This window comes from Podarcis cretensis, assembly GCF_951804945.1.
Source record: "Podarcis cretensis genome assembly, chromosome: 4".
Classification (NCBI taxonomy): Eukaryota; Metazoa; Chordata; class Lepidosauria; order Squamata; family Lacertidae; genus Podarcis; species Podarcis cretensis.
In genome coordinates, this window is record NC_137173.1 from 21,664,537 (window position 1) to 21,681,617 (window position 17,081).

At 43.5% G+C, this 17,081-nt stretch overlaps 1 protein-coding gene across 6 annotated transcripts in view; it reads left to right on the forward strand.

Moving 5' to 3' along the window:
• Window positions 1-1,841: 1,841 nt before the first annotated feature.
• Window positions 1,842-17,081, forward strand: part of GRIA4 (glutamate ionotropic receptor AMPA type subunit 4) — a 228,787-nt gene continuing 213,547 nt past the window's right edge. For 3 of the 6 annotated variants that reach the window (XR_013838248.1, XM_079973539.1, XM_079973540.1), the window contains exons 1-2: window positions 1,842-2,417; window positions 3,710-3,868. Coding sequence is in view for 5 of the 6 variants with exons in the window: in XM_079973539.1 (XP_079829665.1) it covers window positions 2,330-2,417; window positions 3,710-3,868 (247 nt within the window). In the remaining variant the exon portion in view is untranslated. The remainder of the gene's footprint in view (window positions 2,418-3,709; window positions 3,869-17,081) is intronic. The other 3 variants (XM_079973537.1, XM_079973538.1, XM_079973541.1) reach the window with 2 other exon arrangements.

Here is a 17,081-nt window from a genome sequence, read left to right on the forward strand (position 1 = left end):
ACTCATGGGATTTCCTTCGATGTATGGCTGGCCACTGTGAGAACAGAAAGCTGGACCAGAAGAGCTTTTGATCCAGAAGGGCTTTCCTTATGGGAAGGAAGAGGTTTTGTGATAGTGCTTGACAAATGAATTCCTAGCCAAGGTGAAATCTGAACCAGGGACTTTCTTGCTCATAGTTCATACCATGCTCCCCTATACCAGATCATCCCTCTAGCCTAGCTTACTATTTTAGTCCTGTCCAGTCATTCAGGTACTGAATATTCATGGTGTTGGTGGTGAAAGCTGGTTCATTTGCACTCCTGAACAGAGAATCTGAACAGCCCTGTGCAGACAATCAAATTAACCATGCATGCTTGTCAGGGGCAGAACGTTTCCTGCACACACATATTCACACCCCATATGTGTACAGCATCCACAGATACTGAATGACAGATCAGGGCTTTGATGTTTGAATCATAGACTTTTGAGAGTTGGAAGGAGCTGTCCAACTCACAGCTCAAAGCAGGAATCTGCAGAACTCCTGGCATATGGCTCCTGAAATACTGCTAGGAATCAAGAGGCCCATCGCCTCCTGAGGTAGCCTGTTAAGCAGCTTGCAGTATTAGGAAGTTTCTCCTAATGTTTAGCCAAAATCTGCTTCCCTGCAAATTCCACCCCTTAAATTGGTCTACCCTCTGGAGCAACAGAGAACAAGTCTGCTCTGTCTTTAGATATCTGAGGAAGACTCACATCATATCACCACTTATTGGCTTTTTGGGTTTATTGTCTCTTATCTTTGGAAGGGCAGGTGTCTGGTGGGTTTAGTTTTTGCACTGTTGAGTTCTTCTCTTCAAATTATTGTAAGACACCTTGCATAGGCATTTTCCAGAAAGGCAGTCCAAAAATATTTTAAAATAATAAAATAAATCAATCTTCTCTTTCCCATATTAAATGCACCCTGCTCTTTCAGCTGCTCTCCATGGCATCATTTTTGTTGACTTCATCTGAACATCATCCCACCACCATCAGCAACAATGGAAGTTGTGGTCCAACGACATTTGGAGACCCAGGCTTGGGAGGAGACTGCTCTAGCTAGTCAATACCTTTCTTAAAATGTGGCAGTTGGACCTGGATCTTGAAGGGATGGTTTGCGTGTGTGCATGGGCCACAGCCCTACTCAAGCCGCTTCTTCTTCAGCTGAGTCCATTCACAGTGATGCACTTAGTCAATTATACTCTGGATTTAATGGTTTTATCCAAGGCTCTTTTTGTCAGCTGAAGCTCACCGGAGCTCATCTCTGGCACCTCTCAAATGGGTGCCATTGTCATTCTAAGAGTACAAAGGAGGCATTCATGGTGAGCTCTGGCACCTCTTTTTCAAACAAAAATAAAAATATGGCACTGGTTTTATCCCTCTCTGAGGGAGTTCTGCCTCGAAAGTGTTGCCCTGACTGTACATTATCCCTTCAAATAAACAACGGGTTAGTAAAGGAAGCGCAAAGAGGGAGGAGACCCAAGGGGCCTGTCCACACGTGTGTACTGAGGGGGAAACCATCCATCTGCCTTTTGCCCGTGTGGACTAGAGAACGCCTTCCCCGCACTGAGAGAGGGCGCGTGCACACGAGCGCGCCATGAGGGGCCGTCACTCCCTCAGGAATTGGCGGCAGGGCCGTCTCTCTTCCGAACCCATCATCTGCGTGGCGCGTGTTAAGTAACCTTCGGCGCCAAAGGCGCTGAAAAGCGCGCGCTCCGCCGCCGCCATCCCCGTTGTGTGCGCGAGTGTGTGTGTGTGTTTGTGTATCTGCTGAGGGGCGCCAGGGCGGGAAGGAAGGAGGGAGGGAGGGAGGGAGGGTAGCGGCGGTCGGAGCAGGAAGGCGGGAGGAATAGCGCATGTCTTCATTTCTGAGCGCAGCCACTAGACTCCTCTCTCCCCAGCACCACCAAACTCTCCACCATCTTTTGCATGTGAAACATTTGCAGCCGGACAGAAACCTCTGCCAGGGCTATGGAGACTGCGGGAAAAATCCGCCTCAGCAGGATGGCTTGCTGAGGGGAAGAAGGAAGGCGGGAGGGAAGAGAGAGAGAGCTTTATCCAGAAACGAAAGGGACGAAAGAAGAAGGGGGGAGAAAAAGAGAAGGGAGGGGGAGGGGGGAAAAACCACCCACCCTCTTCTCTTTTCTTCCCTACCCCATTTTTAATTTTTTCCCCTCCCTCCCCCCCTTTTCTCAATTTTGTGTCCTGCCCCCCCTTCCCTCCCCCCCCCACCAGCGTGTCCTCAATGCCTCTCTGAACAACATCTAGGGAGAGAGCGTGAGGAGGAGACCCGGGGAGGCAAAAGAGAAAGAAGAAGATGAGGATTATTTGCAGACAGCTTGTCTTGTTGTTTTCTGGCTTTTGGGGACTCGCAATGGGCGCTTTTCCTAGCAGCGTGCAAATAGGTAAGCGCTGCATTGGGCTGGGAGGAAGAGGAGGGTGGCGGCGGCGGCGGCCGGGGAGGGGGAGGACGGGACGGGGTGGAGGGGGCGAAGAGGGGACAGAAAGAGTGGGGCGGGGAGGGGGAGGAAGGAAGGAAGAGGGTGGGAGGTCAAATGCGGGCCGCATGAATTGGGGGGCGAGGGGGTGGAGAGCCCCTCCATATACCCTCTTTCCTGCCCTCGTGTTTGCATGATGGGGAGCAGGGCGACGTGGAAGGGGGGGGGGGAAGATGGTGATGCTTATGCCTCCGGGGTAGGGAGAGTCATGCATGTGTGAATGCGTGCGTGTTGTGTATAGTGTGTTGGCAAACTTGGGAAGATGCTCTCTGAGCCAACCCCCTCCCCCGCAAGGCTCACCCTTGAGCTGCCTGCATCCCCGATTCAGGATGCTCTGTGGGACCTCGTCTAGCACAGCCTGCACGTTGCAGTAACCTATTTGCCACGGAGCGGGAGGAGGGATAGCTGTTCTTGCTTCAGAGCCTTTCCGGGCACTACTTGGAAACTTAGAGCATTTCCACACACACACCCCTGCTAATGTCGATATTCCCAACCCTCTGGCCTCCCGCTCCCTAGCACCAGCTTGGGTCTGTGCCTCTTCTTTGCCTGGTCCAGGTTGCCTTCCCTTTCTGCTTCCCCCCATCTTTGGATGGGACACAGCTCTTGAATCCCTTCCAGTTGCAGCTCCATCACTGCATCATTTCTCATGCACTCCAAAAGGTGTTGCTAATAAGGCTGCCGGCCCATAGACTGCAGAGGGACAAAGTTCGTGGTGCTCCATTTCCCTATAGATTATTCTCCATGGTGTCCCAAGGTAAATGTACATCTGCACAGGCACATAAAAAGGGAACGTGCCCGTATACCCCCCCAACAGATGTCTCCAGAGAAGATCCACTCTTTAATCTGCCTGCCACTGAATACCAGGGAGGGCCAATTTAGCAATGTGTTCAACGTTAACATAGATGGATGCTAAATGGTTTCAAAGGTCGCTCTCATCACAAGAGATATGGCTATTTAAGGCATGAAAAAGCAGGACCAGTGCAGCTCTGGAGCCCCACTATGGGAAAAACAGGAGCTGGGATCCTGAAAGTCTCGTAAACCTCATATCTCCGTGTGCATAAACATGTATTTTTTACAAGGAGGACCTAAAGATGCTGTTTAATAATAACGTAGAGCTGTTTTCACTATAGCTGCTGTCTGACACAGAAACAATTAACTGTGACACTTTTTATTGTTTGGTATCATTTATTTATTGGTAGGTGGCCTCTTCATCCGAAACACAGATCAGGAATATACTGCTTTTCGATTAGCAATTTTTCTTCACAACACCAGCCCCAACGCATCTGAAGCACCTTTTAATTTGGTTCCTCATGTAGACAACATTGAAACAGCAAACAGCTTCGCTGTAACAAATGCCTGTAAGTAAAAAAAAAAAAGTCATTTATGTAAAGTTGCCGTCAGATGACAGTGAAATTAAGAAGAGAAAGCATAATTACATTCTTCTTCAGTTTCAAAGTCCCCGTTCCCTGAATGCATTGAAACCCTAGTTAGTTTCTATCCTTGGTGAAATCCCTTAGGCTTCCTTGTACTGACTAACTGGATATGGCATTTACTTTAGCATTATTACTGTAGTTTCTTGCTTTCTGGTTTCTATGGTGATGCATTTTGTAGTTGTAAGTGTGTGTGTGTGTGTGTGTGTGTGTGTGTGTGTGTCTTGATCAATTTAGCAGCCTCCACAATCTCTCCTCTCTGCCAACAGGATATGGCATGCCTTGTCTGTGTTTGGAAATAACCCCTAATATTTGTGATCACAAGTGCCTTCTAATGGCTAGAGCAGAAAGGCGGCTGTGAAAGCAGTGGTGTGCAGGGTAATATATTGGAGTGGCTTGACACTGCAGTTGATCTGGTGATGTCACTTGAGGCTGCCCTGCTCCTATATTCTAGGTTGTAAATGTCGCTTATCATCTCGTAATGCATACATCCTGTGGATATGTCTCCGTGCATCCATACATTGGTGCCAAGTCAAGTTAGTATCTGATCTACTTGACTGCACACACCACCCCAACTGGAACTGTGCCCCTGTGTATATGCGCTATTGCATTCGCCACATATTTTTTTAAAGGATGGTTTTCCCCCCAGATATGATAGATTGTTGTTGTTGTTTTTAAAGGATATATCTGAAGACCCCCATTTTCAGCATCCCAGCCTGCTAAAACACTGAGCAGGACATATGTGAAACTGAGAGCAGGAAGGCACGCAAATCATGCCTCTTGTTTCCATCAATTCAGCTTCAGTGGATTTGGTAGCTCTGCAAAATCGGAGCTATCTGTGTCACAGTGAAAAACCTCTTTCTTTTAAATTCAGTTATGAATCTTGAAAAATGTACGTGCATCATTTCAACTTCCAGTTCTCCCACATGCCTTCTCCCCCTCCTTTTATGGCATCATTGGTTTGTTTGCTTTGTCCTTAAACAAGCAGTTCCAAACACTATTTCTTTCAGAGGTAGAAATGTATTGCAGAGGATTTTCTTAGTGCATACCCTTAGAGTATATATGTACAAAAAAACAACAGCTGAACTTTCTCGCATTAATATCTAATATGATATTTTACATCTAAACATCAGGATACATCTCATAAGCTTGTTCCAAAAGACAACCTGCGGGGCAGCCGTCAAGTGGAATTGGAGCGATTCCTTTAAGTTTTTCATGACCTTGGCACCTTGTTTAACAAGGAAAGCTTCAAAATCCACACAGTATGCTCTCCTCCTCCCAAGATGTCTTACGCAGAATGATTTATGCTACATAAGTGGGAATTCTTATGCTATATATTGATAGTACTGGAGGAAAGATTCCTGCCAAAGTATGCTTCATTGACAAGTGTTGCAGTCTCCTCGAGGTTTTTGCAGGCACTGGGCATGGGTTTCCCAACTCGAGTTAACATTGCATGTTTACAGCTTTGGGGTACTTATATTCAAAGGCATTGAGAACCTGAGTTTGCATCCTGTTTTGGAGATTATGCTATACGGTACTGTCAAGCATCTTTGCTTAGGATATCAAGTATTTTGTATAAGCACACAGCTAATCAAGAGATTTTGGGGGCAACTCTGATATATATGGAATCACACACACACATGTATGGAAGAATGATTTTGGAAGCAGCAATTATAGTTCTCTGGATTCAACGATTAACTAGTTTTAATTTTCTGTGATGCAGGCAAAGCTCTTAAGTGATGCTATCTTTTCTCCTGGGTTCTCCCCCCCCCACCCCCCGCGCCATCTTTTAAAACAGTGTTGCAGTTCTAAACAATTTTAGTAATCGATTGGTGACAAATTATCTCTCACACAGTGGAATCTTAAGGGAAATTATGTGCATAATTTAAAGTACTCTGACAAACCATGCTCAAGCCATACTTCCAGTTGTGTCTGTATCCTAAAGTTATATACTCTGGGCATGGTGCACTTGGAGTCAAGTCTCATTTGTTTTGATGGATAATTTCAGCATGTACTCTGCCCATTCACATGGATGAAACTTCATTTAGCCGGATGGTCCCTTTAAGGGCAGTTGCTTTTCTTTCTTTTGTATGTGTGGCTTGAAGTTGTTGGGTTTTGTATTTTTGGAAAGGGGCAGTCGGAATTATTTCAGTGTTTGGAGAAAAACTGCTAATGAAACATGGGCGAACTGACTGACAAATGAATGAACATATCACATGTCCCTTAAGCTACACATGAGCAGAATCCTGAAAAAAAATCAATTGTCTGATAGCTGGAGGACATTGGTTTCCATGTGATTGCATTTGCTGGGTTGACAGAAGCTTCCAAAGCACAGATGTGTGAGATGTTCTAACCTAATTAAAGATCTTTATGGGGAGGGGAGAATGCAGTAACTAATACTGTGGCAAGCCTGACCAATCTGATTATTTTGGAGTGGCTTTTGTGGGGAAAACGATGGCAAAATTCAGAGCAATTCAGTTTAGAACACAAGTGTGTGTGTGTGTGTGTGTGTGTGTGTGTGTCCTAAAATGATACGGTACAAATGCCTCTCAGCTACTGGACAGAAATGAATATTCATGTGAGGTCAAGCATAAAGATCTAAGACGTGATCAGTTCGCTTTTTCCCCGTTTTTCATTTCACTGCAGAGGTTACTTTTTGAAGCTGCAGTGCCTGGACCATTTTGTGGGTTAGGAACAACGAACAAGGAGCCCGAAGGAGCTGTGTCTTAAAGATGAACTAGCATAATCAGGAATGATACAGTAGATGCATGTGGAATCAACTGGATTTTCTCTCTCTCTCTCTCTCTTTGGTAGACTGCCATGATGAGCTGGCTGCTCCTCTGGCACCTTGATATTTGAATACAAACACTTACAGACTTAAATCTATTCCCTTATGTTTTGCTTTGTACAAAGCTGAAGATATGTCCTATTTGTTCTGGCTTTGTACAGGCCCCAAACCTTAAGAAACACAGGTTATTTTAGCATATAGATTCTGTTGTGGTTCAATAAAACTGACATGATTTATGTTAGTTTAGTTCTCATTTCCTCCTGTTTATGTGCTGCGCCTCCCCCCCCCCCATATATTGCTTTCGTAGTGCATATTTTCTTGCAGGTGAGAGAAAAGTGTGTTAAATGAAATTGGGCTACAGTTTATTGCTAAATATGGATTGTGCATAACTTTAATTGCTAGAGTGTTATAAAACTTAAATCCATATCATTAGAGCAGGGTTCCATAGTGATTGGCATAACATATGCAGAAATATATATTTGCAATTGCACTTTTTAATCTCCAAATAACATTTGGTTTTTAATGGCCTGTATAGGAGTATATTTGTTCCACTTCATGTTAGAAATAGTGTTTTTTATTTTAAAAAATGTAATGAACTTTACAATGCATCAACACACTTCTGCATACATATTTTTTATATGTAATCATCTGAAGACTTCCTATTCTAGAACATTAATTAATGTGGATAAGTGTGACAAAAAAGCATGTTGACCTCCAGATGTAACCATTTCTTTTGCAACAGTCCCAGATATTTTGTTACAAAACTGCTGGTGAGAAGCAATCCTGCAGTTCCCACGCAGAGGACAATGCAAAATTAGAAAGGATAAATCTAGAATTGTGCTGTTAACATTTTTTCTCCTTAAAATACTTCCCTTGCAGCCTGACAGTCCTAGTCCTTCCCTGGTTCATATTGGTCCATGTACATGAATTAGGCAGATGTTGATTGTTTGTGAAATCAGTCGCTGTCCTTCAAAATCAATGAGTTAAATTTCCAGCTTCATTGTCCCAGAACAAATAAATAGTTTGTCACCCAGTGCATAACCCAGTTGAACCAAACCAGATGGTACCAGTCTATTGCTGTTGCCCCATTCACATGTAATGTTGGCAATCACCAAACCATGATTTGATGATCAGGAATATGTTGGGGACTTCCCTTCTCACACCTCCTCTTTAGTGCAGCCTGGTGTCCCACTTGAAAACAATGGGAATGACTTACTTAGGTCAATTGATTTAAATGGATCTACTTTGAGTACACTTAGTCAGCAGTAGCCCTAAAAACAGAGAGAGGATCAACAGCTATCCATCATTAGTTAGCACCTGGGCAGCAGAATGTGGATGCATGCAGATCACTTGACCATAGTTCTCTTCACTATAGTTAAGTGCATTGTATTTTTATTTATATCATAGTAATTATTTCTAATATTTCATTCATACATTTAAATCAACAAATACAAATTTGATGCAGATCTATGTCTTCTTTTTTGGTGATGTGTTTCAACTTTTTGGATTAGGTATAAGAGATCACCCTACTCCTCTTGCTTGGGCATCCCTCCCTTTTCAGTTTGGGAGATAATTGTGATTGGCATTTAATCTGCACTGAAGTTATCACCAGTGATAGCACCCGTCCACAGTTTGCAAAACTGCTTCTGGTCATAGTTTCAAACTTTGTTTCGGTGCTATCACTAGTGAAATTGTTGGTGCAAATGTAATACTAACCATGGTAATCTCCAAAACTGAAGGATTTGGCATTCTCTATAGCCAAATCAAGATTCTCTGACTGAGTAGGACTGCATCTGAACTGTTGATTTCTGATCCTACACCTGCTGCACCAGCAATTACATGTGTTATAGGAAATTGACACAGTTCAGTATTGTATCATATAGTGGTGGTGTTTTGCTGGCTTTACAGGGATAGTATCTTGGTGTTGCTGGCTGATATGCTGGTACAAGTGTTAGAGATCACTCTGTGCACCAGAGTGTTGTTTGGGTAAAAGTGACTTTCCAACCTGGTGCCCTCCAGGTGTTTTTGACTATTTCCCCCATCATTCCTGACCATTGGCTACGCTGGCTGGGGTTGATGGTCCTAAACATTAGGAGGGCTGGGGAAGGCTGAGATAACATGAATGTGATAAAGGTAACGTATGAATGTGACTGAAGAAACTTTTAGAAACATTAACGTAGAAGTACACTTCTCAGGAAGAAAGGACACTAAACAAAGTGTGGGAGGTGTGTATTCATTGCATTATAGTGTGTGAACCATTATTATTATTATTATTATTAGTAGTAGTAGTAGTAGTAGTATATTGCCTTATACCTGCAGGTCTCATAGCGCTTATCAATTTGTTTCAGCTTAACTATCTTCTGGAGGAACGTGTCATCTCATTGATGCTATTCTGTTTTAAAACAGGCAATGAACAAGCAAGCTTGCAAACTTTTTAAAGACTGTGTCAGGTGCTTTAAAAAAATAATCTAATTTATATTAATCTACTGGATGTAAAATATGAGAGTTTGCAGTACTCAAGTCTTCTTATTCTGGAGCTACCACAGTTGAAACAATTGAAAATTCTGAGGCGGCATATGATCCTCAGATGCTTACAGGTGGTACTATGTCCTTCCCAATTATTGAACATTCAGCACCGTTTCCATGATGGAAATATTTGCCCCTTTTATAGAGTAGTGTGTGTGTGTGCATGTGCACATTGAAATGGATGAGTGTGTGGAGGACTTCTCAAGAACCAGAACTTATAGCTGTAGAGGTTGTATGTCGGGGCATGTGAAGCTTAAATCATTTTCTGTGTTTCTCATCTCTGTAGTTCAAATAGTAAAACTCATTGGTTATAAAAATATATCAAATTTGAACAGATGGAGACAAGGTTTACAATTCATTCATCTGTTTGTAATGCTGTCTCATTTTTCATCATCTTCCAACAGAGGTCTTCAGAAAACCGTCTGGTGCCTCTTTTCAGTATACAGTGCCCTTTGTTGTGGAGATTTTCCTAAATTTATTTTTTTTATTATGCCTTACATCCCTATAGATTTCACCTAAAGCAAGGGATGGGGTATCTGTAGCCTTCTAGTTGTTGCTGAATTACATGTGCCATCTTCCCTAACCATTGGACAATTCTAGGTGGGGCTGATGGGAGTTGAAGTCCCGTCAACATCTGGAAGAAGACAGGTTCCCCCACCCCTGACCTATGGGATTCAGAAATGGTTTACTGCTGGAGACTGAACTGTTAAATAAGATTCCTTCCATCCCATCATTTTCCCTTGATGTTCTTAGCTTCATGGGTGATAGCCAACACCTGCATGCAAAATAGTGTTTGAGTTTGCATTGTTCCACCAGCAGTTTCTGTTTCTTGTTCTTTCTTGGGGCAGCAAATTTGCATGGAGCTATATAATAAATTACTGTGAAGTTAAATTACAAGATGAGGTTGAACTCTAGAGAGGTGAGATTATTGTTGCTGACATCCTCCTGGGTGTAAATAACCTTTTAAAAAACACACCACATATTCTTTCTAAAGCCAAATAAAGGAGCAGTAGAAAATGTTTAGCAAATGTAGGGAATTAATCTCATCAGAGATTAATATATATATATATTAATGCTTCTTTCTTTATTCAAACTTGTTTGTTTCCTTGATTGCTTCCCACTTGTGTTGCACTCCCTAGTCATTGGTAAGAAAATGTTTTGTCTGCACCCTGCTGATTAGAGGAGATAGCCAAATTAATGGAGTGTGTTATGCTACATCCCTGGTTTGATGTAAACTAATTCTGTTTTGGTTTAGGGAAGGAAAGGAGTAACTGGATTTTGGATTAAAGTACATGTAGTCAGATTTTAACATGCCTACAACATTCTCTGGGTGAGACTTCCAGTACTTGTGCGAAAGGACATTATATTGGCTTTATGTACTACGCCAGTTAAATCTTGTCTGTTGCCATCATTTTACAGCCTCTGTGGGCATATCTATACTGCAGACTAAAAATGGCTCAACAGGTATTCCTCCTTCTAAATAAATCCTGGGGACAATAATTCTGTGATGGGCAGTTAGTGATCTGTGGCATGGATTTCCCAGCTCCTCCATCAAATTATACTTCACAGGACTTTAACAGGGGGAAATTCTCACATTTAGACTAGTATAAAAATAAAATAGCGCAGTGTAAATACCATAGGTACATTCATAGTGCACTGGAGTTTATTGAACAGCTGCTGAAGTGCAGAGATAACCACTATGTGACAAATGCTTTGCCACCAGCAGATGGAGTTGTTCATTTCTTACTCTCTGGTATGTAAGGCATGTCAAAAGTAAAGCAACCCTGTTGGGAGAGCTTCTGACTTGTCCATGCTTATTCTGTGGTTGAAGCTGGCTTACAATATAATGCCAATTCTGGACTGCCTGGCACTGGCTGCCGATTAGTTTTCTGGTCCCAATTCAAAGTGCTGATTTTGAACTACAGTGATACCTCGGGTTAAGTACTTAATTCGTTCCGGAGGTCCATTCTTAACCTGAAACTGTTCTTAACCTGAAGCACCACTTTAGCTAATGGGGCCTCATGCTGCTGCCACGCCACCGAAGCACGATTTCTGTTCCCATCCTGAAGCAAAGTTCTTAATCTGAGGTACTATTTCTGAGTTAGCAGAGTCTGTAACCTGAAGCATCTGTAACCTGACGCGTCTGTAACCCGAGGTACCACTGTATAAAGCCTTAAATGGCTCATGACTGCAATACCTCCAGGAACGCCTCTCCTCAGATGAACCAACCTAGACCCTGAAATCATCATCTGAAGACCTTCTTTGTGTGCATTGGAGTGTGGCAACATGAGAATAGATCTTTTCCATGGTGGTTCCCCATTTGTGAAATGCTCTCCTCAGGGTGGCTCCCCTGATGCCTTTGTTGCGTATCTTTAGCCACCAGACAAAAAAAGCCCTCTGGCTAATTAAACAATCTATATGGCCTTTTCAACTAGGGGTGTGGTGTTGTTTTCGTTGGTTACTATGTTATGTATTTTTGTGTTTTTGTATTGTAAACTGCCTTGTAATCCTTGAACGAAGGGCAGTATACAAACTAAATAAATGAATGAATAAAATAAGTTAGCAAAAAGAAAAAGAAGTATTATGAAGTATTTTGCAGTTAAAATATCCAGATACATGCACAGGCCTCAGTTAAAGTGTTTTCAGCCATCTTTTCCTTCTGACTCAGTACAGCCCTTTCATTCCAGAGGTCCTTGTGCCAGAGTAACTCTCAGCATATTGTGCCTACTTGCCTCACTGAGAGAAGTGTTCATGGGGGCTCTACAGTAATATTTTCACCATGGGCGCATCGTGCTTAGAGTTATTTTGGCTAATTTTTGTCATCTCAGGAATATTAGTCTCCTGTGGCATATTTTTGCCTACACAGATTAAATACAATGGAAAGCTAAATAATAACAGCCACCACCACCAAAAATAACAATCTATATAGACTTCCGGGTTGGCGCCTCTGGCAATGGCGGAGCTCCTCCGATCGGGAGGAACTTGCTCCGTGGAAAGTAGGGTCTGAACCGCCACGGCGAAGGCAGAGACCCACTGAAATCACAGGCGGAAGAAGCTTGTTAACCTGGGATTCGGCTGGCACCTTTTGCGCCTCCCCTACTCGCGGGGAAACCCTGTTTTGGGGATCCGGAGCGACGTGGGGTGAGCGGCGCGGTGCTTTGAATCGATTGCTTCTTTCATGGAGTGAAGCCGCATTGCTGTTGCCGGAGAGCGCTGACTTTTTCCTGTGGACAATTGGACTTTAAACAACAACCTGTGAGTAGAACGGAAAATTGGATCTTTAAATACCTTAATTTGGCATCGAAACGGGAAGGTTTTAAACAGGAAGTCCCCCTTCCTCTTTTGTAAATAGATTGGAGCAAAGACGTTACAAGCTAAAGTCTCGGAAAGCCTTTGGCAAAGGATTAAATTTCCATCAGTTAAAATTATCAAATCCCCCTTGGAAGCAGGAGAAGAGGGGGGAAATTTTGGACCTAACGAGCCTGCAGGAGAGAGTGAAAAATCAAATTACCACTGCTCTGAACCTGGAAACGGGCTGCCAAAAAAAAGGGGGGGACACGTTTGAGGAGAGTTCATTGACTGTGAACAGAACGTATTTGACAGCTAGCTGAATAAGAGAAAGATACTGTTTCCATTGTCCCCTTCTGCGTTTAAAAAGGAGGAAAGTAACTGAAAATTGAAACTAACTTTATTGCTTGAGTTGTGCTTGAAAGGATTGATACAAGTGGAGACTGTTTCCCTCTAGAGGGAGCTTTTGAAACTGTTACAGGAGTGTAACTGAGGAATCTCCAGCTGTAGGATAAGAAATTGTGGGAACCAGGGATTGACCTTGGACCATTTAAAAATGTTGACAGGAGAAGCCATAGTGACCGCATTATGTAAGATAAGCTATTCGCTGGAACAGCTTCATAAGAAGATAAATGATTTGACCACTAAAACTGACAACTTGGGACAAAAAGAGATTAATTTGAGTCAAAAAGTGAGCACCAACACAGAAATTACTCAGGACTTGGTACAGGAATATACTCTGGCAGGACAAACTGTGGAGGAGAAGGAGCAAGCTGTTGTTGTCGAACCTAAAGTAATACAAGTGGGATCAATAGCCCTACAGAAGCAAATTGAGGACTATAAGTTGAGGCCTTTTATGATTGAATCTAGAAAAAGTCAGATTTTGAGGATCGGAGACTGGCTTGGACTGGAGAAGGAAAGTTGGAAAGATCCCTCTATGCAGGGATTAATGGACTTTTGGGATATGGACTTGGGTCAGGAGGAGATTGAAGTTCTGGGGGCTTTTGGATTTGGAGGAAGATTGAAACATGTTTTGAAATGCTTTATGAATCTTAACTTTAATTATGGAAATTTGGATGACCTGTCGAGAAGGAACAAAAGCATTGTTAGGTTGGAGTCTCCCCGAGACCTGCTCTTTAGCATTAAAGAATATGAAGAAGACCTGCAGAAGGGACTTGGAAAAGAGTTAAGAGCCTTGGACATAAGATCTCCAGGTTGATGGACTATATGGAATTGACGGAAAGGACTGGCAGAATCCGAGACCAGGGAGAAGAGATGGTATAAGAAGATTGGAAAACTTAAAGTTTATTTATAGAAACACTGTAAAATTAATGAGTGATAGAAAAATGTTGGAATAAAATTTTATGGCCTTAGCAGAAATGTTATAAGGAGTTAAGCATATATAAGTATTCTAGTCTTAATGGAAAATAAGGTTAAAAATATGTTAAGATATTTATAGTATGACAGAAAATAGAGAAAGATGAAAAGGATTTGCTGAAATAATTACCGTATTTTTCACCCTATAGGACGCACTTTTCCCCCTCCAAAAATGAAGGGGAAATGTGTGTGCGTCCTATGGGGCGAATGCAGGCTTTCGGTGAAGCCTGGAGAGCGCACCGACCCCTCTCGCTCTCCAGGCTTCGCGGACCTCTCCGCAAACAGTGGGAGCGCTCCCGCTGCTTGCGGAGAGTTGCTTGCATGCTGAAGCCTGCGCGCTCTGAGCTCAGCGCGTCCAGGCTTCGCGGACCTCTCCGCAAGCAGCGGGAGCGCTCCCGCTGCTTGTGGAGAGTTGCTTGCACGCTGAAGCCTGCGTGCGCTGAGCTCAGCGCGCCCAGGCTTCGCGGACCTCTCCGCAAGCAGCGGGAGCCAGTGCTGGGCTCCCACAGCTTGCAGAGAGCTGCCTGTTTGGGGGCTGGGGTCGGGAGAAGCTCGGGCGGGCCTCCCCTGCCCCAGCCCCGCGCCTGGGGGTGAAATAAGTTTTTTCCCTTTATTTCCCCCCCAAAAAAACTAGGTGCGCCTTATGGGACGGTGCGTCCTATAGGGCGAAAAATACGGTAATAGAAGTGGAACACAAAAAAGGGAGGTGAGAGGAGGTAGATGAAACAAGGGAATGAAAAATAGAGTATGGGAAAGGTGTGATGTATGTTTTTAAATTGTTTTTGTTTTTTATTTTGTTTAGGGTTAGGGTTAGGGATAAGGTTTTGTTTAGTTTAATGTGTTTAGTTAGGTTGTGTATTGTATTGTTTTTCCCCCCTTTATTTTTTTTCTTCCTTGTGTTTTTTTTCTCTCTCTTTTTTTCCTATTTTGTAAGCTTTAAAAGTAATAAATATCTTTTTTTAAAAAAACAAAAATAACAATTTATATAAATATAAATAAATATAAATAGCACTAGCAACGGCTATTTAAGTGGAAACCTTGGATGAATTAAACAACCTACTGACTCTGGAATAGTTTCATTTATTTTAATATGGCTATATCTGGGTCAATATGCTGTGGATTGCATATTTTAATGGTTGGCAGGGTTGCCAACTGCTGGGTGTTGGTCACAAAAAAGAGATGCTTTTGAAGCACTGGGTTATGGAAGTGGGGAGTTTGAAATATGCTATTTTTCTTAGGTTCCCCCAAAAATTCTTAGGTTCCCCCAACTCACTAGGGAGTCAGGATTTGCAGTGGCTTATGGCATAGGGGGAGTGACAGCAGACTTCAAGTTTTGGCACACATCACCCAGGCATAGGAGTGTGTTATGCTACATTCCTGGTTTGATGTAAGCTAAATTCTGTTTACGCAGATGGACGCAGGTGGCGCTGTGGGGGACGCAGGTGGCGCTGTGGGTTAAAGCCTCAGCGCCTAGGGCTTGCCGATCGAAAGGTCGGCGGTTCGAATCCCTGCGGCAGGGTGCGCTCCCGCTGCTCGGTCCCAGCGCCTGCCAACCTAGCAGTTCGAAAGCACCTCTGGGTGCAAGTAGATAAATAGGGACCGCTTACCAGCGGGAAGGTAAACGGCGTTTCCGTGTGCGGCTCTGGCTCTGGCTCTGGCTCTGGCCAGAGCAGCGATGTCACGCTGGCCACGTGACCCGGAAGTGTCTCCGGACAGCGCTGGCCCCTGGCCTCTTAAGTGAGATGGGCGCACAACCCCAGAGTCTGTCAAGACTGGCCCGTACGGGCAGGGGTACCTTTACCTTTACCTTTAAATTCTGTTTCAGTGCTGGGAAGTTTTGATTCTGGTTAGCTAACAGTAGTTTGAATAAACCCCATTCATATATCACAAAGGGGAAATACTTTTATCTCTTTGCAATTGCAGCAGGAGTGGAATGTTGAGCCCAAGGCTCATGCATGCTTATTTCAGTAACACGAGACCATGGTTTAGAGCAGTGTTTCCCAACCTTGGGCCTCCAGCTGTTTTTGACCTACAATTCCCATCATCCCTGATCACTGGTCTTGCTAGCTAGGGATGATGGGAGTTGTAGGCCAAAAACATCTGGAGGCCCAAGGTTGGGAAGCACTGGTTTAGAGTAATGCGTAAACTGGGCCAAAGTGAAATACTTTGATATTTGATAAAGGCAAGCCAGTGTTTTATGGTCTGAATCCTATTTGTGAACCAGCTCCTTTATCCTCTCTGTGTGATTCCCTTCATGCACAATATTGCCATGAAGCAATCTCAGTGTAACTGCATTGTGAATCCAATTGCCAAAGACTCCCCTTTCCTGTACTAGTCTCCTGCAGACTGTGGAGATGCTTGCCAAGGGTTTGGATGATGATTTGGAAGCAGCAGGTGTCAGGAGAGGTACCAGAGAGTTAGAGAAAAGGTCTGCAGTGCTTAATAGATCTCAGGGAGCAGAGACATTCTGAAAGAAGCCTGAGCTAAACTGAGCCCTTAAAGTACCAGAAGACAACTGATTTATTCTCCAAGTCCTACCTCTCAACTGCGACCTGGAGGTTTCTTAAAGGTACAGGGCTTCATCTTAAATTGTTGCACCATCATGCCTCCCAGCAGCTGCTTTAAACCTTCCACTGATGGAGAGAATCAGGTGCTATGGATTGCTGGTGTGTTGTGCTGTGTTGGAGAGATCTGACTTGCTGGCTTCCAAAACAGAGGTGGATGCTGAGTCTTCTTTCTCAGGGTGATACCTCCCTCAGAGTTAAGAATTACAAAACTGGCTCTGGTGCCCCAAATAATTTTGATGAAAAATTTTTGGACCTCTGTTTCTATCTTTCTAAAAGTAATCACTGCAGGGATATTAATGTGTTAGAAACATGTCTGGGGATAACTGAAGTGGTAGAAAGTGGAGCTTTAGCCACAACAGTAGCAGAATCTGCCAGGACCCACTGTCCATAATAATAATAATAATAATAATTTATTTATACCCCGCCCATCTGGCTGAGTTTCCCCAGCAACTCTGGGCGGCTCCCAATCAAGTGTTAAAAACAATACAGCATTAAATATTAAAAACTTCCCTAAACAGGGCTGCCTTCAGATGTCTTGTAAAGAGAAGATAGCTGCTTATTGCCTTCACATCTGAAGGGAAGGCGTTGCACAGGG